General features: G+C 43.6%; 1 protein-coding gene across 6 annotated transcripts in view; it reads right to left on the bottom strand.

The window, feature by feature from the left end:
• Positions 1-3,575: 3,575 nt before the first annotated feature.
• Positions 3,576-23,708, bottom strand: part of lzts3a (leucine zipper, putative tumor suppressor family member 3a) — a 200,491-nt gene continuing 180,358 nt past the window's right edge. For all 6 annotated transcript variants that reach the window (XM_087991383.1, XM_043702440.2, XM_087991389.1 and 3 more), the window contains 2 exons: positions 20,389-21,225; positions 3,576-11,725 (listed from right to left, as the gene is read on the bottom strand). In XM_087991383.1, the coding sequence (XP_087847509.1) occupies positions 11,018-11,725; positions 20,389-21,225 (1,545 nt within the window). In that variant the 3' untranslated portion in view covers positions 3,576-11,017. The remainder of the gene's footprint in view (positions 11,726-20,388; positions 21,226-23,708) is intronic.

Genomic DNA, 23,708 nt, shown 5'->3' with positions numbered 1-23,708 from the left:
TTATTTGTTAAACTGAGGGCTCTGAAAGTCTTTGTAGTGTAATCCAAACATTCCATACAAACACACACAAATCACTCTCGGCAAAGAACCCACTTCTCTCTCTCTCATGCAGGATATAAGTTCAGAGCCCCACTGTGAGATGAGGAAATTTGAATTTGACTAAGGAATTGAGAGTGAGTGAATAGAGAGAGTGTTAAAGAACTTACTTTTTGTAGTTGTAGTTTGTTAGAAATAAAGAGCAGGATTGACCGAGCTACTTTACTTTGGAGAAACCAAACACAGACTGGGTGACCGCTTTGTGGAACACCTCCGGTCTATGCGCAAGCAAGACTCTGACCTTCCTGTAGCCGGTCATCTCCCCTCCCCGCCCCCACATCTCATCCTAGATCCAACCCTCCAACTCGGTACCACCCTCTTGACCTGTCCCATCTGTTCATCTTCCTTTCCACCTATCCACTCCATCCTCCTGATCGACCTATCACAATCACCTGCATCCACCTATTGCCTTCCCACCTACCATCCCTGCAGCCCTTCCCCCTCCACATTCCTGATGAAGGGCAAATGCCTGAAACATTGACTTTTCTCCTCCTCAGATGCTGCCCGACTTGCTCTTTAGCTATAACAATGACTTGGTTGAGAGAAGGACTAGACTGGCAGCTTAACATGCCAGGATTTAGATGTCTCAGGCATGATGAGAGGGATGTAAAGGGAATGGGGAGTTATGTTACTGATTAGGGAGACTATCACAGTTGTGTGGTGGGAGAACACCTTGGAGGGCTCATCCATAGTGGTCATATGGGTACAGCTCAGGAATAAGAAGGGTGCAATCACTTTAATGGGATTGGATTACACACCTCTCAACAGCTAACAGGTGATTCAGGTACAGATATGAATACAGATTATGGAAAATGTAAACACAAGAGAGTTGTTGCAGTGAGTGATTTTAACTTCCCTGATTTTGACTGGGACCTGCTTAATGCCAGGGGTTTGGATGGGGCATGGGGAGCTGATGTGTGTGTCCAGGACAGTTCCCGACTAGGGAAGGGGCCACACTAGACCTGGTATTGGATAATGAGCCCAGCTAGGTGATTGTAGTTTCAGTGGGGGTGCATTTCGGGATCAGGGCCCATAAGTCTGTAAGGTTTAAGTTACTGATAGATAAGAATAAGTGTAGCTCTCGGGTGAAAGTACTAAATTCGGGGAAGGCTAATCACCACAGAAAACTGCTCAGCGCAGGCGCGCACATATACATGTGATGAAACTACACACCAATCCTGACTGTATCTTAACATTTACGAAAAGAATCTTTGATGGACATCTACATCTCCATGAAGTAACAGGCTCTTATTCATTTGTCCTGTTAGGTAGTGAGTTTATTGATTTGTTGAAAAATCACTGTGGTGGTATATGCTGTATTGTGATGATATTGCCAACCTCCACTAATATAAATATCAGTGTTTCAAACTAAAGTACTGGAAAATAATTCATTTGGTCCAGAAAACCAAATCTCTCTCCAACCGTTAGCAATTCATTTCTGCAATCACAGCTCTGTTTTCCTCCATTGCTTCACATTTGAAGATGATGATTTGGTTATTGAGAAACAACAAGGCGAAAGTGAGGACTGCAGATGCTGGAGATCAGAGTCAAGATTAGAGTGGTGCTGGAAACGCACAGCAGGTCAGGCAGCATCTGAGGAGCAGGAAAATTGACGTTTCGGGCAGGAGCCCGCTATTGAGAAACAACAGTCTAGCCATTTCAATTAAATCAATGCATAATAGCCACAAAAAGCAATTTAATTGTTGAAGATCTGATTTGATTTTCTTTGTCCCTATCTCATGACTGTAACTAATATCTTGGAATTTGGATGGACATACGTCTCCACATGTTTTATTCAGATGAGATTCCAAGTAAATAAACCTTTCAATGTGTCCTTTCATATGTGTTATTTGGATAATTCACTGTATATTATCAGAACAGTACAGTATATATGTATAAAAATACTGATAATTCCCAATGCCTTGTGGATCCCAGTTCTAGTGTTTGATTTCAACCTGTGTCCTGCCTTTACTGTTTCTCTGGAACTTACAATTTTCCAAATCACAATGGTTCCCTTTTTTAATGAATATGTTTTTCCTTTTGCTTCTTTGATCAACACTTCAGCTCCACGGCACAAATAAGGTGGAAGTGTCAGGAACCATCAAAGGTCAATTTCATTATTTTAGCCACACAATGAAATGTTAAAGGTGAGTGGGAGCAGCTGCATGCTCATACACTCCTGATGTAAATGCCTGGAATGGAAAATGGGACTCCATGCATTTCTTCTCATTTGGAAGCTTGTGAATTAACTGTGCTTTGCTGCAGCTTCTGTTTCTTTGCTATTTTCATGCATTCCATTGACTTTTACTGCTTTAATACTCACATGTCTGTGTTTCATTAATGTCTCTAATACACCTCTCTATTGTTTGGGTCCGGCGCTGGTGATGATGGAGAATCGGCCCAGTGGCAAAGATGGCGCCTGAGGATGTGCGACTTCGATGTTGGTTGGGTCTGGTGTAGACAGCAGTGAAACAGTGGCAGAGGGATGGCAGTGCTGATGGCGAAAACACAGTGAGTGCTTGAAATTGGAAAGCTGTTGGAAACCAGGCATGTTTTATACTTTCAACAGAGATAGAGGAGGGCCAACTGCATTGAAGTCTAATGCAAAAGACAAATGAGTTGCTAATGACAATGGTTCTTTGTTCTGACACTCTGTTTCTCTCCCCACAGACACTGCCATACTTGCTGAGTTTCTCCAGCATTGTCTGTGATGGTTCCAGATTTCCAATAATTTGCTTTTATCTGAGGAATATGGAAAATGGAACTGAATCCTTGACCTACAATATTGTATTGCTGGACAAACCAGTCTTGGTGGTCTATTCGTGCTCCTCCGGTGGCTAGTGTTTTGTGTATACATCTTGACTTACACCAGCTTCTGTTCACTGTCACCATCCCCCCCTCACCGAGCTCACTGATCTGCATACATTGTGTTCCACTTTTCAGAACAAGCACCTGTCAGAGTAGAGAATTGTTTAAATATGTGAAAGACATGGGGAAAGAGCAGGGACATTTGGACTTTGAAATTAACACTGTTGGCATCAGTCAACCCAAGCTCACTGATTCCCTGTTTGCCACCTCACCTTTAGGATTCAAATAGCCTCAAATCGCTACAAATAGGATCCTGGCCAGATGTTCATCCTGAATACACCAAAGGATATTCTCAGGAGAAAGTGAGGACTGCAGATGCTGGAGATCAGTGCTGGAAAAGCACAGCAGGTCAGGCAGCTTCTTCAGGAAGGGCTCATGCCCGAAACGTCGATTTTCCTGCTCCTTGGATGCTGCCTGACCTGCTGCGCTTTTCCAGCAACACATTTTCAGCAAAGGATATTCTCAGCTCAACAGTGTCCTGTAGATGATACCCAAGGTCCTGTATACATGTGCTTTTCTGACGATGTGCATCGATCACTATAGCCACTTTCTGCTTGAATTCTGACATTAACTAAAGGTGAAGAGTGGGAAATCATCAAGACACTGGGAAGAACTATTATATGTTCACGTTTATTGTTTTAAAATTTAATTCATGAACAGTATACAAGAGTATTTTATGATACAAAAGAATCAACTTTTAATTTAATATATTATACAGATAAGTCAACGTTCAGAAAATTAAAACATGACATTTTTGTAAATGTGACCTCTGGAGGAGTACTCTCAAAGGCGCGTCAAGCTCATATACAACAAAAAAGAAATCAGGAGGAATATTTGAAACTGGATAACTGCTTTTCAATAAAACCATTTTGTTCTGCTTTAATTTCACACAGCAAGATCGACTGGCTCCACAACATGTCAGCTGTCATGGTAATGTTTACCACACATATGATTGAGGATGGTTTCATTGTGTACACATTTTTACTTCTCTCTTTTCAATCGTCCCTGCTTCAAACTAAAATTCTGTCCCGCTCACAGTCCAATAGTGGCCGGGAAGCTGTTCCTTAAACTTGCCCTTTTGTTTTGAAGAGGGATGTTTAAAATTAGGATGAGTGTTATTATACAATTTAAAGAGAAACTGTTTCCACAAGCAAGGGCCAATAAACAGAGGACACAGATTGAAGAACGTTGGCAAAAGACTCAGAAGGGAGAGTCTGAGGAAGTTTTGTTTAATCAATGAGTTGTTTCCTTAGGTGGAGATAGCCTGACGAGGAAGTGGTCCCGGATTCAATAGTATTTTGGAAAAAGGGAGTTGGGAAAGTGCATACCAGGTGAAAAGAAAATGAAGGGTTTTGGGGAACGGGCAGGGTATTTAGGCTAATTGGATAATCCTTTAAAAGTGTCAGCACAGCCACAATGGGCTGAATGGCCTGCTTCAGTGCTTTATTATTCTGTGGGAAGGCAGCTACCTTCCAATGTCACCAATCACATGAGGAAATTGAGGGGACAAACCTGCATCTGATCAATTATGTGTTATAGCAGATTGGAACCCTCATCCGTTGCCACATGTCTTTAAATTTAAGCATTAGCTTTTTAACTAGATTCACACTCACCACGTTCCAAATATCTCTCCTGAGTTTTGACATAGTTTGTACCAAAACACCATGGGAGAAATAACAAACTTTCCAGCAACAATTATTCTAACAGCTCCTGCTGAACAAGTTTATCTCTATGTTTTGTTGTGTGGGACCTTGATTTGATCACCTAAATGTCATTACCCACTGGAAGAATATTGACTGAAAAGTGTTTCTTCATCAGTTTCCAAATGAAAAGTTGTTTCACTATACATCACAGCTCATTGATCCTCATGCAGCTCCTCCTAACCATAGATATCTAAAAAATACAGCAGTCAATTCTGGACAAAATGGCAAAACAATCACAGAGCAACTTTGTAAGATCTATGCTGAGGGATTTACTGTAAAAGTAGACACTGCCGGCTAATAAATAGTATTTTTACAAGTGTGCCATTATATGCTTATTGCTTTGTTTCTAAGATGACTACTCTGGCTGTGTCGTTACAAAATATTCTCCCCTCTGGGAAGGTAGACTTCAAGTTCAGCACTGGCAGTGCCATAGGTTTGAGTGGCACCCAATGTAAACTTAAGTGGGTTTTAAGAACGTAAGTCTTATGGTTCACAGGCAGTAGTCGCTTTCCGGGTTTTACTGGCATCGATTTTCACCCAAAGCTGTTTTGGGTGAGTGCAAAACTGGCAATGTAGCCACACTCACATCCAGGTCGACAGCCAAAGCTAAGTTTTCTGAAGTACAGAACATCTTATGCATGTGCACATGGCTCAAAGGGTCCTCTAGATTCCTAATGTTTGAAACAAATGGCTCTGAGGCATCAATGGGGAAAAACAGTTCTTTTTACATGTTGACATAACTAAATAAACTTTGGTATAAACTAAAGTGCTCAAGATAATTCAAGAGGGAGAACCCAAAAGAATCCAGAAACATACTTGCAGTATGGATAGTCCACTGTTTTTTTTCTTTTATGTAACTTACCATAGAGTCAACAATCAATACTTTAGAAAATAAGGTTTACTAATAGGCACAGAACATATACAGAGTTGCAGAAACAATTGGACATTGTGTCAGCTTCGAATGCTGTAAAGTGAATTGCCAGCTAACTACTCATAACGTTATCCCAAAGTGAGACAGGATCCGTGAACTACCAAAATGAGATTTGCCTATTGGAAAGAAATTAGCAGGTGTAAAGGGACCATCTGCAGGATGTCAGGGTATAATTCATGCTGGGATCCATGCTTAGACCTCAGCTTTTTAAAATCTGCATCAAGAGGATAGAGTGTAGAGCATTCATGTTTGCTGGAGAGACAGAGCTAGGTGGAAAGGCGGGTGATGTGGATGACATAACAAGGCTGCAAAGATCAACAACTGCTCAAGGTAGTGGCAGATAAACTATATCATGGCTTCAGTAAGACCACACTTCAGTAATGTCCATCATTCTGCTCTCCTTACTGAAGAAAGATTTGCTCAAAAGGGAGAACAACAAAGATCAGTGCCTGGGATACGAATTCTGTCCAACAGGGAGAAATTAAGTAGAATAGCTCTATATTCTCAGCAATTTAGAAGAATGAGAGATTACCTAATTGAAGCCTATAAAGTTGATAAATTTGTTAGTGGTCTGTAGAGGCAATAGCTTAGTAGTATTATCACTCGACTATTAATACAGAGACCCTGGCGATGTTCTGGGGACCCAGGTTCGAATCCTGTTGTGGCAGATGGGAGAACTTGTATTCAATTTAAAGATCTGGAATTAAGAGTTTAATGATGACTGTCGGAAAAAACCCATCTGGTTCATGAATGCCCTTTAGCAAAGGAGATTACAGTTCTTACCTGATCTGGCCTCCATACAACTCCAGCTCCACAGCAATGTGGTTGACTATTAACTGTCCTCTGGATAATTAGGAATGGGCAGTAATGCTGGCCTAACCAGCCATGCACACATCCTGTGAATGAGTCAGGAAATTGTTGAGAGGCTGCTTTGCTTGGTCACAAAGTTAGGAACGAGGGCTCATGCTTCAGGATAAAAATGGAGCCGTTTAAAATGAGGATGAGGAGAAATTTCTTCATTGAGAGGATGATGAGTGTTTGGAATTCTCAGACCTAAGAGCTGTAGATGCTCAATCAATGAGCAGATTCTTGACTAAAATTGACAGATTTGTGACCATTAAGGGAATCAAGAGATATGGGTCAAGGGGAAGAGTGGGGTCAATGTAAATGTTTGGTTATGATTTTACTGAATCATGGGTGGCTCAGTGGTTAGCACTGCTGCCTCACAGCACCAGGGACCCGGGTTTGATTCCAGCCTCAGCCGACTGTGTGGAGTTTGCACATTCTCCCTGAGTCTGCATGGGTTTCCTCTGGGTGCTCCGGTTTCCTCCCACAAACCAAAAGATGTGCAGGTCAGGTGAACTGGCCATGCTAAATTGCCCATGTGTTCAGGGATGTATAGGTTAGATGCATTAGTCAGGGGAAATGACGGTTAATAGGGTAAGGGAATGGGTCTGGGTGGGTTACTCTTCGGAGGGTCAGTGTGGACTTGTTGGGCTGAAGACCTGATTCCACACTGTAGGGATTCTATAATAGAGCAGGTTCACTGGTTTGTTTGGCCTACCTCTTTTTATAGTTCACATTATGTGTGTAAACTCACCAGCAAACATTCACCATAAACCCTGGGTCTAACTTCCTGCAAGTGTTCCAGTGAGGTCTCATAGGTACATTCCGCATATGTTGAAAATGGATTGCATTGGACATCGAACAGAACACCATTAAAGATACATGGGCCCCAGTCCTGAGTGTTCAAGTTACCCCAGTCCCACAGTGTGGGACAGATTCTGGCTCTCCCCACTTCGATGCGCAAAATAGGTCTGTTTAGAATTTCAGGCTCTGTACCTGTTCTGTGACCCACTGGCATGACAACAAATAGGAAAATCGCAATTTTAAAACAAGTCACAGTGTATCAGATATAATGCAAAGCCCACCACTACATTCAAGCACCCGCCAACGTGCACACAACCTTCACAACCATTCTTGATCTTGTAGCATTCCCTATTCATAGCATCTTACCCATTGCTTTAGGAGGGAATTAGGTAAAGCAAAAACAAGAGTGATTGGTGACGTTGTACAGCTTTAAATGTTTAGTCACACACCTACAAATTGTACTTTATGTCTTATAAATCCAACAGTTTCTTCAATGACCTTATTAAGTTCTACCAGGTAAGGATCACTGTTACCTGGTGATGCATTAAATTAACTGTTACACAGTGCTGGGAGAAAGATGTGCAGCAACTGAGAATTTGCATTGTCTAGTTGTACAGGAAATCCTTAGAATTCATGTAACTTTAGAATGGATAATGTTTACCTTTAAACACAGCACAGGCACACGTAGTTACACGAAACTACACAAGCTCGACTCAATATTTACAAATGAACAAATTAATGGAAAATTCATTGTTCAAGTGGATAATACAATAACAGTGATTAGCCAGTGATTCTCTGAAGGCTGATGTAGTGATGCACAGTTTTTAAATGATAGGGTTTCATTTTTTTGTTCTTGCTGGTACCGTAATACAAATTGAATGCATATCATTGAACCACAATTCTTTGCTTCTTAACTCCTTCCCTGTCTTTAACGTCAGCATAGGTGCGATAGGCTGAATGGCCTCTTCCCATGCTATACATTTCCCAGATTAATTCTCCATTAAAAGGTTGGGTGATTCTGATCAATTCTCTTTTACCACGAAGAATTCTGAGAGGGGAAATTGAAGAGATGAGAGAAAACTACTAAAGTTTAGGGCTCCACTCAATTTAGAACAGCCTGGGTTAAGTTTCACAATTCTAATATCATTCTACAAAGCCAGGTAAACCTGCTGGTTATGTGTTTGAGGCACAGGTGATATTGTTTTCCTGTCTGAGAGATTATCAGATATGCTGTTATCTCCAGATTTTACTCAAACACTTTTATCTCTCATGTAATATAGAGTAAAATATAACTGAAGTAAGAATTAATTTCTATGTTTTTCTGTGTATATTTAGAGACGGCAAAATTTTTAAAAAAGGATATGAAGAAAAGGCAGGACATTGGGACTAAAGCTGATCCTTTTTTATAAGACTTGCATGCACATTTTTACATTTTGGAAAAAAAATTAAGGCTTTTGTATTTGGAAAAATGGTTTGGACTTTTTAACTCTGATATGAAATTTGGTATTGACCTTTCAACATAGCAAGAGTTGTGAACAAAACTGATCCAGTGAAATTCTTCATCATGGTAGAGGGAGAACTTAGAAGGAAGGAATGACAGCAGGAACTTTGTTCCTTTCTACTCAGAGGGGGAACAGACTTGGTGAGAAACCTCCCAGTGAAGGCCATTGAAGCAGATGGCCATAGGGCTGAGGAGATAATTAGATTTGTTTCTGGAAGGTAAAGGTTTGGTGAGATGTATTGAAAGGCAGAAATTAGGATTGAAGTGTCAAAATCAGGATGAAGATCTTTAGTAAGCAACTTTTCATAGGAAACATACAGAAGAACTAAACAGGACACAGGAAACTGAATGGTTAAAGCCTCAGAGATTGTTAATGCACAACATGGTAGTATTTGCAAAGTACACTGTAGCTTGATGCTTCGATCTGAAATTTGTCTTGACGTTCTAAATGAAGGCGTGAGCTCCAGGATTAATTGAACAGCTTTCATTGACTGAAATCTAAAGTCTCCATGGCAGCATTCACAAGATGGGAAACTGATGGATGTGCCACCTCACTGTGGAGCAATGTGCTGTATCTGGTTCTATGACACACTGTGTCACCTTCACAGAAATGGAATGCATTGTACAGGTAGTTGCTGCACTTCCCCGCTGCAGTGTGCAAGGGGTCATTCACACAGAAAGTGCTACAGGTAGAAGATCCATGTCATCTCAAGCTGCCTCTTCATTTCCTGACTGGCTGCACGTGGGCCCAGGATGCATGCCCCAGCCACTGTGCTCAGGGAGCACTGGAGTCAGCTAATTGGCACTTTGGGCCCATTTCACAATTCAATTCGATCATAGCTGATCTCTAACTTCATTGGTCTGCCGTGGTCAGACATGACAATAGAAAGTGAGACCATCCAGAAGTGAGACATTCCGTGATACGAGCTGAGTGTGAGGCCCTCTGTCGTTGGCTGCAAGTCTCCATGGAGCTGATGGCTTTGCACCCACCCCTCCCCTCCCAGTTGGGACCTAGGGTGGGGGTGGTGTGGAGTGAGCACATCTCTAGGGGGCCAAGAAGGAATGGCTTAGTTATAAACATCACTGATTTCAAGATGTAGCCTCCACCATCCCATCTTGGAGGCTGTCCCAACAGCTATGGACATAGCAGATTCCCAGCAGTTCTCCAGTCAAAGCAGCGCCACCAGCAGTGGTGGCCAGAGCTGGGACTGCAGCAAGTCCCCCATGGAAGCAAGACAAAGACAGTTTTGCCCAGACCTGTCAGGTAGGCCTAAGGGGGATGGTGAGCCACAATTGAGAGGCCGGGGAGTGGGGACAAAAGATGAGGGCACTGCTGGAACTTGAGGGACTCCCCCACCCCACCCCCATCAACCATAAGCTCACAGGAACAGGTTTACCCAGCGGCCTGGTAACATGGCATGGGTCTCCTTGCATTGTTGGTAAAATACCAGCAGCAAGTGAAGTGTGCCTGTCAGTGTCTATTAATTGACCACTTTAGGGCCTCAACAATGTTTCTGGTCTACAAGTCACTGGAAGACCTGACTGAAATTCATCATATAAAAACAGAAACAGTTTAGAAAAGTTCAGAAGTGCAAGCTGCAACATCTGAGCAGGAGGAAAACTGAGTTAAAGTTTCATGGTTCTTTTACCAGGGTTAGAAGATGTTAGAGAATGAACTGATTATTAAACGACTGCACAGTAAGTGGATGTGAAAGTGTGATGAGCTGCTGGAGGACTGAACGAAAGGGGAAGACCAGCAGGGGCAGGAGTGATTCACTGCCAGATGGATTGAACGCTATCTGCCCAAGGAGCAGCTTGTCAGCTTTCTGCTATCCACATTCTTTTGTTTTATTGTGACAGAATGTGAGATTCCGACCTCAACACTGGCAGAGTGCCAAGCAGGGAAATGACTGCACTGGTATATGCCACCAGGAACACTGGTACAAACCAAGATGGAGTGGTCCAGAGGTAGCCTGACCCCTCTAATCCATGTCAGCAGACAATGTGGAACAGAAACTGAACCATAATGAGGTTTTACTGCAAAGGATGGTTGGGTAGGTGTTGGGGGAGGGAGAACAGCATTTGACTTAATCCACAACCAATTTCAAAGAAAAGGAAGGCTAAATTTCTGGTGTTCAACCTCAACGTTGCATTAAAACGGAAACAAGCTACCGGATGCCTGTGAATTAAACAGACAAATAGGTTGAGACAGAACATGGCAATAGTCCCACTTTGTATATCAACATAAAGTACAGTCAGCATCACAAATTATATTTCAGTGGATTCAATCCGTTCGAGTCTCGATGGTGTCCATTGCTTGATTTCGTCGGCGGTGGGTGAACCAGCCTTTGTGCTTATCTCGCCCAGTTTGCTTTCCAGCGCCTGGTTCTTCTGGTACATTTCCACATAGTTCAGCTGCAGCTGCTTCTGGTATTTGATGACTTTCTCCTTCTCATCCTGCCACGTCTGCCTCTCCTCCTCGAACTGCGCCACCTGCTGCTCATGCTGCTGTCTCTCCAGCCTCAGCTCTCCCTGCAGCCTCTCGATCTGCTTCTTCAGCGCTTTGACCGCATCCTCGTTCTGCCGCTGCATTTTCGCCTCGTCGCTCTCACAGGCCACCTCCTCCCTGGGCTCCTCCACTGCTTCCTGGCTGTCCCAGCTCTGGTTAGCCCTGGAGGCCAGCGCCTGCTTTAATCCGCAAATCTCTGCTTCGTTCTGGCCTAGCTTTTCCCGCAGGAGCTGAGCCTCACTGGTTTTTCTCTGCAGCTCATTCTCGCACACTTCCAGCTCAATGCCCTTGGCGTTGACAGAGTCCTTCAGAACGAGGACCTGCTCCTCTTTGGCCCTCAACGCTGATGTTGCCTCTTTCAGCTGTGTCCTTAGAGCCACCATCTCATTCAGTTTCTGGGCCATGTCAGCTTGGGAATCTTTCATCTGCTGCTTCATTAAGGAGATCTCACCGGCTTTCTGACACACCTACCAGACAAATACAGAACATGTGAGAACAGCAGTCCGGGCAATACCTCAATCTTATAAACATCCCCATCCTTGTTTGCCAATGCCTCCACAACTTTCCCATTCCCTATCCCTGCAAACTCCTCCAGCGAGTCCTCAGTGATATCTATACTCATCCCACGCTGGCCTATTTTAGCTCCACCTTTGACAGCTGTGCCTGTACCTGTGTGGACCCAGAGATCTTGAATTTGCTCCCTACACCTCTCTGCCTCTCAGATGTTCAACCCTACACCACCAGAGCCCCCTCCCTCAATCAAAACTTTTGTCACATATCTTAATATTGCCTGAGATGGCTTGGTATTGAATTTTGCATCACAACCCTCATGTGAAATGCCTTGACTTTGATTGTTATATAAATTGGAAATTTGTTGTTATTTTGAGTCAGGGGAATAAGGTAAACTAAAAGGATCACAGATTATTTGTTACATTATGTTTAAAGGTTCTATTATCAGGAGTTGCATGGTAGCACCAGGGTCCCAGGTTCAATTCCCAACTCGGGCAAATGACTGTGTGGGGTTTGCACATTCTCCTTGTGTCTGCGTAAGTTTTCTCTAGGTGCTCCAGTTTCCTCCCACAATCCAAGGATGTGCAGGTTAGGTGGATTGACCATGTTAAATTACCCAGGGTGTCCAAAGGCTTGGTGGATTAGCCATTGGAAATGCAGGGTTACAGAGCTAGGGTAGAGGGGTGGGCCTGGGGGGATATTCTTCAGAGGGTCGGTGTGGACTCGATGGGCCGATGGTCTGCTTCCACATTGTAGGGATTGTATGATTTCTATGATTTATGATCTCTCTCTCCATTACAGAGAGATGAATGGTTATGAATGATTTGAGGGTTACCACTCCACAAGAATTTGGTATGGTGAGGAGGCAGAGCTACCACAGTCAGAACAATGACTGAATCCACCCTCTTAGCTTCATTCTGAACTACAGTCTGGTCATTTAAACAACAGAGTGAGCTGAACCCCAGCCTCCACACCTTGCCCTGAAGTGGGGAATCAGGCAGCATCATATTGAAAGGTACAGGGGGGCCTGTCCCTATATAAATCACTCCTGCCTGGGTGGTGTTCACAATGGAAGTGTGAAGGAGAAGGTATCATCTGGAATGCATTGCTTGTTGGAAACAAATTTAAACTTTCAAAAGGAAATCAGATAAATATCAGAAATGGAAAGATTTCTTGGGCTATGAGCGAACATATAAACGGGGACACTTATTTAGGCCACTCAGCCCCTCGGGCCTGCTTCATCATTCTGTAAGATCACAGATGATCCGATTACTGCTCATTCACCCCTACCCCAATAATCTTTTGCCCCCTGCCTTGCATATCAAGAGACTATCTACCTCTGCCTTTAAAATGGTCAAGGACTCTTTTCTGAGACCTTCTGTGGGATACAGTTTCAAAAGACACATGATCCTCGCATGGCACAATGGTTAGCACTGCTGCCTCACAGCAGCAGAGACCCGGGTTCAATTCCTGCCTCAGGCAACTGTCTGTGTGGAGTTTGCACATTCTCCCCGTGTCTGCGTGGGGGTGCTCCAGTTTCCTCCCACAGTCCAAAAATGTGCAGGCTAGATGAATTGGCCATGCTAAATTGCCAAGTGTAGGGGAACGTGTCTGGGTGGGTTGCTCTTCGGAGGGTCAGTGTGGACTTGTTGGGCCGAAGGGCCTGTTTCCACACTGTAAGTAAACTAATCTAATCGAAAAGAAAAGAAAACCTCTCCTCATCGCTGTCTCAAATAGGCAACTTTTTATTTTCAAACAGCGACCACTAGTTTTAGATTGTCCAGCAAGAGGAAACATCCTCTTCACAACCACCATGTCAAAATCCCTCAGGGTGTTGTATGTTGAATCGAGTTATCTTCAAAGTTCCTGGGGACGCAGCTTGCCCAACTGTACCTCAGAAGTAGTCCAGTAAACCTCCTCAGCACTTCTGCCAATACACTTATGTCCTTCCTTAAATAAGTGTACCAACACTGTACACAGTGTTCCAGATATGGTCTCACCAATACTCCATTTCACTGAAGCATAAACTCCCTTCTTTTAGACTCTTCCTGCTGACATATCATATTTTCCCACATTATACTCCATTTAACAGATCGATGTTCACTCACTTAGTCATTCTCTGTAGCTTTCCCTCTGTCCTCTTCAAAGTTTACTTTTCTACCCATCTTTGTGGCATGACCAAATTTAGGAACCATGCCTTCCATCCCTTCATCCAAGTTACTGATATCAATTAAAAAAAGGTGAGCCCCCAGAACTGATCTGTCACTCTGACCACACATTAGACCTGGCCAATCAGAAAATGACCCGTTCAAGTGCAAACGTTGTTTCCTGTTGGCGAGCCAGAGTTCTACCCATGCCAATAGTTACCTAGAAGAACAAAGAACATTGCAGCACAGAAACAGGTCCTTTGGCCCGCCAAGCATGCTCCGATCCAATTCCTCTCTATAAACCTGCCGCCAATTTCTAAGGATCTGTATCCCTTTGCTCCCTGCCCATTCATGTATCTATCTAAATACATCTTTAACGACGCTATCGTTCCTGCCCCTACCACCTCTGCAGGTAACACATTCCAGGCATCCACCACCCTCTGCGTAAAGAACTTTCCACACATATCTCCCCTAAGTTTTTCCCCTCTCTCACTTTGAACTAGTGACCCCTAGTAGAGAGTCAGAGAGTCATGCAGCACGAAACAAGCACTTTTCCAGCCCAATACAGGACATTGGTTAGACCACTGTTGGAATATTGCATGCAATTCTGGTCTCCTTCCTATCGGAAAGATATTGTGAACCTTGAAAGGGTTCAGAAAACATTTATAAGGATGTTGCCAGGGTTGGAGGATTTGACCTATAGGGAGAGGCTGAACAGGCTGGGGCTGTTTTTCCTGGAGCGTCAGAGGCTGAGGGGTGACCTTATAGAGGTTTATAAAATCCTGAGGGGCATGGATAGGATAAATAGACAAAGTCTTTTCCCTGGGGTGGGGGAGTTCAGAACTAGAGAGCATAGGTTTAGGGTGAGAGGGGAAAGGTATAAAAGGGGCAACTTTTTCACTCAGAGGGTGGTATATGTACGGAATGAGCTGCCAGAGGAAGTGGTGGAGGCTGGTACAACTGCAACATTTAAGAGGCATTTGGATGGGTATAAGAATAGGAAGGGTTTGGAGGGATATGGGCCGGGTGCTGGCAGGAGGGACTAGATTGGGTTGGGATATCTGGTCGGCACGGACAGGTTGGACCGAAGGATCTGTTTCCGTGCTGTACATCTCTATACTCTATGACTCTATGACTCTATAACTTGTCCATGCTGACCAGGTTTCCTAAACTGAACTAGTCCCATTTGCCTGAATTTGGCCCATATCCTTCTAAACCTTTCCTAACCATATACCTGTCCAAATGTTGTAACTATATCTGCTTCTACCACTTCCTCTGGCAGCTCATTCCATATATGCATCATCCTCTGTATGAAAATGTTGCCCCGCGGGTCCCTTTTAAATCTTTCCCCTCTCATCTTAAATCTATACCCTCTAGTTTTGGACTCCCCCACCCCAGAGAAAAGAATTTGTCTATTTAACTTATCCATACCCCTCTGAAGAAACCTTCTTCACTGTCCCACCACAGCAATTTTGGTATCATCTGCAAACTTACTGACCATACCTCCTAATTTCAATCCAAATCATTTCTATAAATGACGAAAAGCAGTGGACCCAGTACCGATTCTTGTGGCACACCTTTGGTCACAGGCGTCCGGTCGTCCACCACTATTTCCTGTCTCCTACCTTCAAGCCAATTTTGTGCTCCAATTGGCTAGATCCCTCCCCCCCCCGCCCGGATTGCACGTGATCTAACCTTACTAACCAGTCTGCCATGCAGAACTTTGTCGAAGGCCTTACATAGAAACGCTTGGCAAAGGCAAATTGAAAGGAGAAGTCGAAAACATGAAGCCAGCAGTAAGGAAAGAACGTAAGCTTTTGCAGCAGCAGAGAGAGAGGGCTGTGCCTTCTTTCACAATCCTAGCTTCACCAACTGAAAGCAAAACCTGGAAGCCCTGGGTCTGTGCGAGTCTGACTCCATCCACTCTTGCTTCTTCTGTCTACTTGAATAAAAACCAAAGCTAGCTGAACTGCTGTGCACAGAGCAGACCGCTCAGCGCCAGGTTCACAACACTTCCTTTCAAGAGAAGCAAGATAGAACAAATCTCTCTGAAAGCGTCACCTTATCAGTCTTGCACTCGATGTACAGCTACATCCACTAGCATAGCTCCACTACAATTCCCCAAATTTCCCTCACTACCCTGAGCAACTCCTGCAGTGATGTGCTGAGATGGCTCACCTCGGACAAACATTACTATCTTCCTTTGATACCAGGTATGACTCCAATCAGTTGAAAGCTTTCCCCCTTCCCCGATTCCCATTTACAACTTTTGTTGGGACGCCTTGGACAAGTGCAGCCTGGACGTCAAATCAGACATGATAGCAATGCTTAACAGGCATTTAGACCAGACATATGAACAGGCAGGGAATACAGGGATACAGTTTAGAATGGCATCGTGGTAAGCACGGACGTGGTGAGCTGAAGGGCCTGTTCCTGTGCTGTACTGCTCTTTTTCTACGTTCTAAGGTGGTCATTCCAGAAAAAGAGGGAATTTTACAAAAATAATCTCATTGCATTAACTATCTCACTAGCCCCTTCCTTTAAGACCCTAGGAATGAAGTGAATCAGACTGAGGACTTGCTCAGAATGTAACTCCAACAGTTTGCTCAGTCCCACTTCCCTGGTGATTGTATCACTCCTGAGGTTCTCTTTCCCTTCTAGTTCCTGATTTACAGCTATGCTTGGAAGATTCCTTATAGGTTCTGTCGTGAAAACCAATCTAAGCTACCTGATTCATTAATTTGTCATCTCCTTAATTTTCCTTATTTAGTCGCTATTCACTTTGTATAGGTCCAAACTTCACTTTATTAACTCTTTTACTTTTTAAATATCTGAAGCATTTTTAATGCCTGTTTTGATATTTCTGGTTAGCTTTTTTCTCATGTTAGACTGTCCTTCCTCATTAAATCTTTTTATCAATCTTTGCTGTATTTTATATTTAGTCCAATCTCCTAAACTGCCACCCAACTTTGCCCGGTAACATGCTTTTTGTACAGCTGATCTTGTCGAGGCTTTTTAGCTTGTACTCTTCAGGACATTTTCCAGAATATCCCTTCAAGAGGAAAATGGACATTCATACTGCATGAAGAGAGAGTGCTGATTGGTTGGCAAATGAACTGATTGGTGGAGATATCGCAATGGAGAATGCATCAATTAATGATGATTTTAAATGAGGCAGGTTGACTCTAATTGGTTAGAACAGTTTGCATCAAGCAAGGTACTGACTATACCCAACTGGCCCATCCTTGCTAAATTTGTAGCTATGACTAACATTAGATGTAATTCTGCAGTTGGATAATCCTGAGTCTGTGAATAATTACAATCAAGTTGAAAACCAATTTCAGGCTGCCAATTGGGCTTACAGTGTGACACACGTATATCCTGGAAGCTCTAAAAATTAATACACAGATCCCTGTTTTCTGCTGACAGAAAGCATACTTGCATGTCATACACCTGTTTCAAGTGAACACAATGTATGACAGCCATTCGTTGGTTGATTTCTCGAGGCAATGCCCTGACCAATCCAAGTCAATCCTGCTTAGTTTAAAATTTAAACAAAACCTGGAACTGTCAATCCTCATTAACTGTACACTCCCTATGGCTATGGTCTCCCAATCACAGTACACTGCAAAAAAGGTGTTTTTTCAGCAATATTCAAATTGTGTATAAATAATAAATAACCCTTTCAATTAACCATGGATCATGAAATATCCTGTTGAAATATCCCTTTAAGTGTCTGTCACTGCATTTTACTGAACTATCCCTTAACCTAAAAGAATGAGGCAGTGCGATGTATTAGATAGTTCTTTCAAGGAGACAGTACAGGCACTATGGACTGAATGAGCTCTTTCTGTGTTGTACCATGCTTGCCAAGTCATGAGCTCTGGTCAATATGATCATAGATTATCTTGATCTTTAACTCTATATCCCTATCCACTCCACTTGTCCCTGATACCCAAGAGACTAAAATTCTGTCTATTCCATGTTTAAATATATTCAGTGATAGATTCCAAGGATTCACAACCCTTTGAATGAAGTAATTTCTCTTCACTTCAGTCCTAAGTGTTTGGCCCCTTATCATGAAAACATGCTCCCAAAATTACATGCCCTGACCAAGGAAATGATCTCTCAGTGTCTATCCTATCAATTCCCTTCAGAATCTTCAATAATATTGCCCAGTAATTTTTTTCTCTAAACTCTGTACTGTACTTTTCTAACTTTGGGTTATTTTAAGTGTAGAAAAATGAGGAAAAATCTGATTGAGGTCTGATTCTCATTGAGTTTGTAATGACTTATAGGAGGCACAGTGACTCAGTGGTTAGCACTGCTGCCTCACAGCACCAGGGACCTGGGTTCAGTTTCAGCCTCGGGCAACTGACTGTGTGGAGTTTGCGTATTCTCCCTGTGTCTGTGCGGGTTTCTTCCAGGTCATAGAGTCATAGAGATGTACAGCATGGAACAGACCCTTCGGTCCAACCCATCCATATCAACCCAGATATCCCAACCCCATCTAGTCCCACCTGCCAGAACCCAGCCCATATCCCTCCAATCCTTCCTATTCATATACCCATCCAAATGCCTTTTAAATGTTGCAACTGTAACAGCCTCCACCACATCCTCTGGCAGCTCATTCCATACCCATACCAACCTCTGCGTGAAAACATTGCCCCTTAGGTCTCTTTTATATCTTTCCCCTGTCACCCTAAACCTATGCCCTCTAGTTCTGGACTCTGCCTACTTACCCTAACAATGCCCCTCATAATTTTATAAATCTCGAAAAGATCACCCCTCAGCCTCCGACACTCCAGGGAAAACAGCCCCAGCCTGTTCAGCCTCTCCCTATAGCCTCAATCCTCCAACCCCGGCAACATCCCCGCAAATCTTTTCTGAACCCTTCAAGTTTCACGACATCTTTTCGATAGGAAGGAGACCAGAATTGCTTGCAATATTCCAACAGTGGCCTAGAGGGAGGGGGAGGGGGTGGGGGGGGAGGGAGGGGGGACAGGGGGAGGGGGGGAGAGGGGGTGGGAGAGAGGGGGAGGGGGGGGTTGGGGCAAACGCCTTCTTCACTATCCTACCTACCTGCGACTCCACTTGCAAGGAGCTATAAACCTGCACTCCAAGGTCTCTATGTTCAGCAACACTCTCTCGGACCTTACCATTAAGTGTATAAGTCCTGCTCCAGTTTCCTCCCACAGTCCAAAGATGTGGAGGTTAGATGGATCAGCCATGCAAAATTGTCCCATAGTGTGCAGGTTTGGTGGATTAGCCATAGGAAAATGTAGGGTTACAGGGTAAGGGAGGGACAGATCTCAGTGGAATGCCTTTTGGAGGGGTTGGTGTGGACTCAATAGGCTGAATGGCTTGCTTCCACACTGATTTCCCATTTTATGTCCATTCACTGTGAATAGTCACTCCGTTATGCACCAAAATAACAACCCTTGAAAATTAAATATTAAATTTCTGATTGGTGTGGTTGGCACCTGATGCTAGGGTCCTGTTATTGGTGAACCCCACTCCTGTTGCGACAGGAATGAAACAGCTAGTTTCATCTGCTGCTGCAACTTTGAGATAGCTGTCCCGCCCACAGTCATCAGAGGGAGGTGGGCACTTTCCCAAAGCTGGTGGGTTTAGGCCTATCCATGAGTTGACATAATATATAATGAGGGTACTGATCTAATCAAGGAAGAGTTTGTCTTGCTGGATGGCTTTGCTGGCCTATTTCAGCATCAATCTCATGCGATGAGCAAATGGATTGAGTCTTCATAATGCAGTTACCAACAACACCAATCTTATGGAGCATGGAACTGTACGAATCTCATACTTACACTGATAGCAGCCACTCTCTAGTTTATTGCATTGTGTAGCCTGCTAGAAGATGAAACAGTGCACTAGTTAGAGGTAATGGGGAAGCTACTAACTCTAGACTATTAATCTAAAAACTCAGTTAATGTCCTGGGCTCCCAGGTTTGAATCCCACCACTGCAGATGGTAGAAATTGAATTCAATAAAAATACCTGGAATTAAGAATCCACTGATGGCCATGAAACCAGTGTTTCGTGGAAAAACCCATCTGGCTCACTAACATCCTTCAGAGAAGGAAACTGCTGTCCTTACCTGGTCTGGCCTACTTATGACTCCAGACCCACAGCAACGTGGTCAACTCTCAACTGCCCTCTGAAATGGCCCAGCAAGCCTCTCAATTGTATCAATCGCTACTAGCAATGGGCAATAAATGCTAGCCAGCCAGTGACGTCCATGTCCCACAAGTGGATAAAAAAAACTAGGGTCAATCATTCTCAGTTATTACCTTTATATCAGGAGAATTCAGAAAGTAAAGCACCTGCAGTCACTCAGTCAATGGCACTTTCAGGCATGGATGGCCCTCAGTGAGGGCATCAATCAGAGTACATGAACATATAATGAGAAATCATTAACAACGTCAAAGGAATTTCAAGATAACTGCACCTTACCTCCCATTTGGTCTCTTCAAGTTTGGGCAGAAGTTCAGACTGCTCTTTCTTAAAAGTCATACATTTTTTCTCCAGGTCTTCTCTCTGCTGCAACAGCTGCCCAATATCCTCCTGCAGTTTCTTCTTCTCTTGTTGGAGTTTGAAGATTTGAAGCTGTAAGGCCTGTTGAGCTCTCTGGGCCTTCTTGGACACCTGCTGGAGCTTGTTGGCATAATTCTGCTTCAGGTCCTCCATCTCACGCTCCCATATTTTCTGCTTCTCCTCAAAGACTTGCACTATGGCCGCCTCGCTCTTGTCGAGGCTTCTTCTCATTTGGAGAACTTCCTGTTCCTTCTCCCACAGCCGGTCTTCAAGGTCCTGAATGATATCGTCGTTCGATGGTGAGTGATAGGTTAGCGTTTCCTGCAGGTGATTGAGTTTGTTGAAAGAGGCCACGCTTTTGCTGGAAGACCGTCCACTATCGGAGGTAGATATTCCATTATAGCCCAGCATTCCCCTCTCTCCATACGAGGTTCCTAGACGGTTTATGTGGCTTGTCGAAGCACTCATTGGCCCGATGTGTTGGCTGTAGCCCGTTCCGTACGTGGGAAGGCTGGTCAGTGAGTTACGGCCAGAATCGGACATTCCACCTCCGTGGTTTATAGTCCTGCTGTGACCTGCCTTTTCCAGTCCGACTCTCCCAGCTGAAGGGCTGCTGCTACTGATATGATGGGCATTAAGGCTTTTCCTACTGTCTATTATTCCATTGCTTTGTGGTGGGCAGAGGTTCTGCATAGAGTGGAAGTTTTTGGGGACAACAGGCTTGAATGCAGAGGGTCGAATCAATGACTCACTGTTCTGTAGAGGAAGATTAGAGACATTGTTACTTTCTATCACTGAATGAATCCATTCACCTTGAACCCATCATGGTCAATCATCACGGGTGTTTCTTTAGCCTTTATACCGTAAGGTTATTTTTGTGCATTGCATTGCGGGTGTGCAGTCTCATTGTCAGGGACAAAAATTGGCAAATGTAACCTCCAATGGAGAGAAATATCAAAGCGACAGGCTCCTCACTGCACTATCATGTTAACCATACACTTCTAGTATCATCATGCAGGAGGACTGCCTTTACATTACTGTAAACTCCTGGAGTAGATATGCAGAGTGAATGTATGCCTTGAGTCAGGAAGGATCAGAAGACAGAGATTCCACTTTACCCCAGTTTCAGGTTGGACCCCGTTTGGGATTCTGCTCTACTTCACACTTTAACTGAAGCCCAGGCTTTACAAGGAAAATGTCCTACTTACCCCACCATACTTTTCAAACCATGAATGGAAAGATTTCTTAGGAACGGTTTAGACACATCAACAAACAACAGCTCAAACCATCCCATGGGATGGGAAGGACAATGATTATCCCTATAGTGGATGAGGAATCTTATGATTTAAGCTGTAACTGCAGCACAGTGGCCGTAGTGAGCACCATCTACAAGATGCAGAATTTCACTAAATCATCTCCAACAGCATCTTCCAAACCCATGATCACTTCCATCTAGAAGGCCAAGATACTTGGGAACACCAGCGCTTGCAAGTTCCCCTCTAAGTCACTCAGCATCCTGACTAGGAAATATATCTCTGCTCCTTCACTGTCATTGGGTCAAAATGCCAGAACTACCCCCCCCCCTCAGGGCACTGCAGTGGTAGCTACCACCCTGTTGACTAGAGCAATTGAAGGCAGCAATTGACCATTAGACACTGAGGGACTGACAACAAAATACTGGCCTTGACAACAATGACCACAGCTTGAGAGCAAACGTTTAAAAATAAAGATTAAAAACTCTTTGCAAAAAACCCAGTCAGGAGATGAGGACCTTTTTTTTAAATCATAGCAAGTTATGATCTTGAACATACTACCTGAAAGAGTGACTATACAGGTTTCAACAAAAACTTTCAAAAGTTTGAAACGGGAGGATTTGCAGGGCTGTGGGGAAAGAGCAAAGGTCTAGTTTTCAATGAGTTGACACAGGGATGATGGGCTGAACGGTCACTTCGGGTAGTGCTAGATCGAATGAATGAACCTGCCCTTTACATCAAAGCTTCATCTGAAATAGCTGTTTTACTCACATCCTTAATGTGCATTTCACACATAAAGAAGTCTCCTGTGCATTACAGCTGCCACAAAGAAGGTATTTAGCATGTTTGGCTTCATTGCTCAGACCATTGTGTACAGGAGTTAGGACATCATGTTGAAGTTGTACAGGACGTTGGTGAAGCCACTTTTGGAGTAGAGTGGACAGTTCTGGCTGCCCTACCATAGGACGGGTTTTACTAAACTGGAGAGGGTTCAGAAACCATTTAGAAGGATGTTACAGAGTCTGAAGGGTTTGAGTTATTAGGAGAGACTGGGACCTTTTTGACTGGGGCATGAGAGTTTGAGGGGTGACCATATAGAGGTTTATAAAATCATGAGAGGCATAGATAAGGTGAATAGCAAAGGTCTTTTCCTAGGGTAGGGGAGTTCAAAATTAGAAGGCTTAATTTTAAGGTGAGAGGAGAAAGATTTAAAAGGGACCTAAGGGGCAACTTATTCGCACAGAGATTGGCTCGTATATAGCATGAGCTGCCGGATGAAATGGTGGAGCTGGTACAGTTACAACATTTAAAAGACATTTGGACAGGTACACAGATATGAAAGGTTTAGAGGGATATGGGCCAAATGCAGGCAAATGGGACTAGTCCAGATAAGATATATGTTTGGTCAAGTTAGACCAAAGGGTCTGTTTCCGTGCTGTATGACTTGCCATCACAAATATGCTGGGCTGGTGCTGACAGTCGAGGATTCCTCAATGCCAAAATAACTACAGCTACCTCTCGGCCGAAGACATGGTGGCTATGCCAGTTAGCGAGCTCTTTTCAGGTACAAGCAGGTGAATGTGGATTTCATACAGAGCAAGAGGGTCTCCAAAATGCTGAAGTGAGCTAGGGGCAGTAACAAGTTTTAGTTCTGTGATGAACTTCTGTTTGTTTAGTTGATTGTATTCCTTGTTTAATGTAATTGAGGTACTTTGTAAAGTGTTATACTACGTCACTCCTCGGGGATGTGAATGGCACTGATTGAAGACATAAAAAAGACACAACTTACATTTATATAGGGCTGGTCACAATCTCAAGTTGGCATTTATTTTACAGTCAACGTGGAACATGTTGAAATGTTGGAAGCACAGCAGTCAATCAGCACCAAACAAGGTCCCAGAAACAGCAATATAATAGTGACCAGATGATCTGTTTATTTTTGTGATGCTGATTGAGGGATAAAGATTAACCACGTAGGATGTTTTA

Source organism: Chiloscyllium plagiosum, unplaced genomic scaffold, assembly GCF_037043375.1.
Source record: "Chiloscyllium plagiosum isolate Xiang-an unplaced genomic scaffold, Cpla_swu_hap1 HiC_scaffold_1, whole genome shotgun sequence".
In the NCBI taxonomy this organism is placed as follows: domain Eukaryota; kingdom Metazoa; phylum Chordata; class Chondrichthyes; order Orectolobiformes; family Hemiscylliidae; genus Chiloscyllium; species Chiloscyllium plagiosum.
The sequence above is the reverse complement of the archived record's forward strand: the minus strand, read 5'-3'. Positions and strand labels throughout refer to the sequence as shown.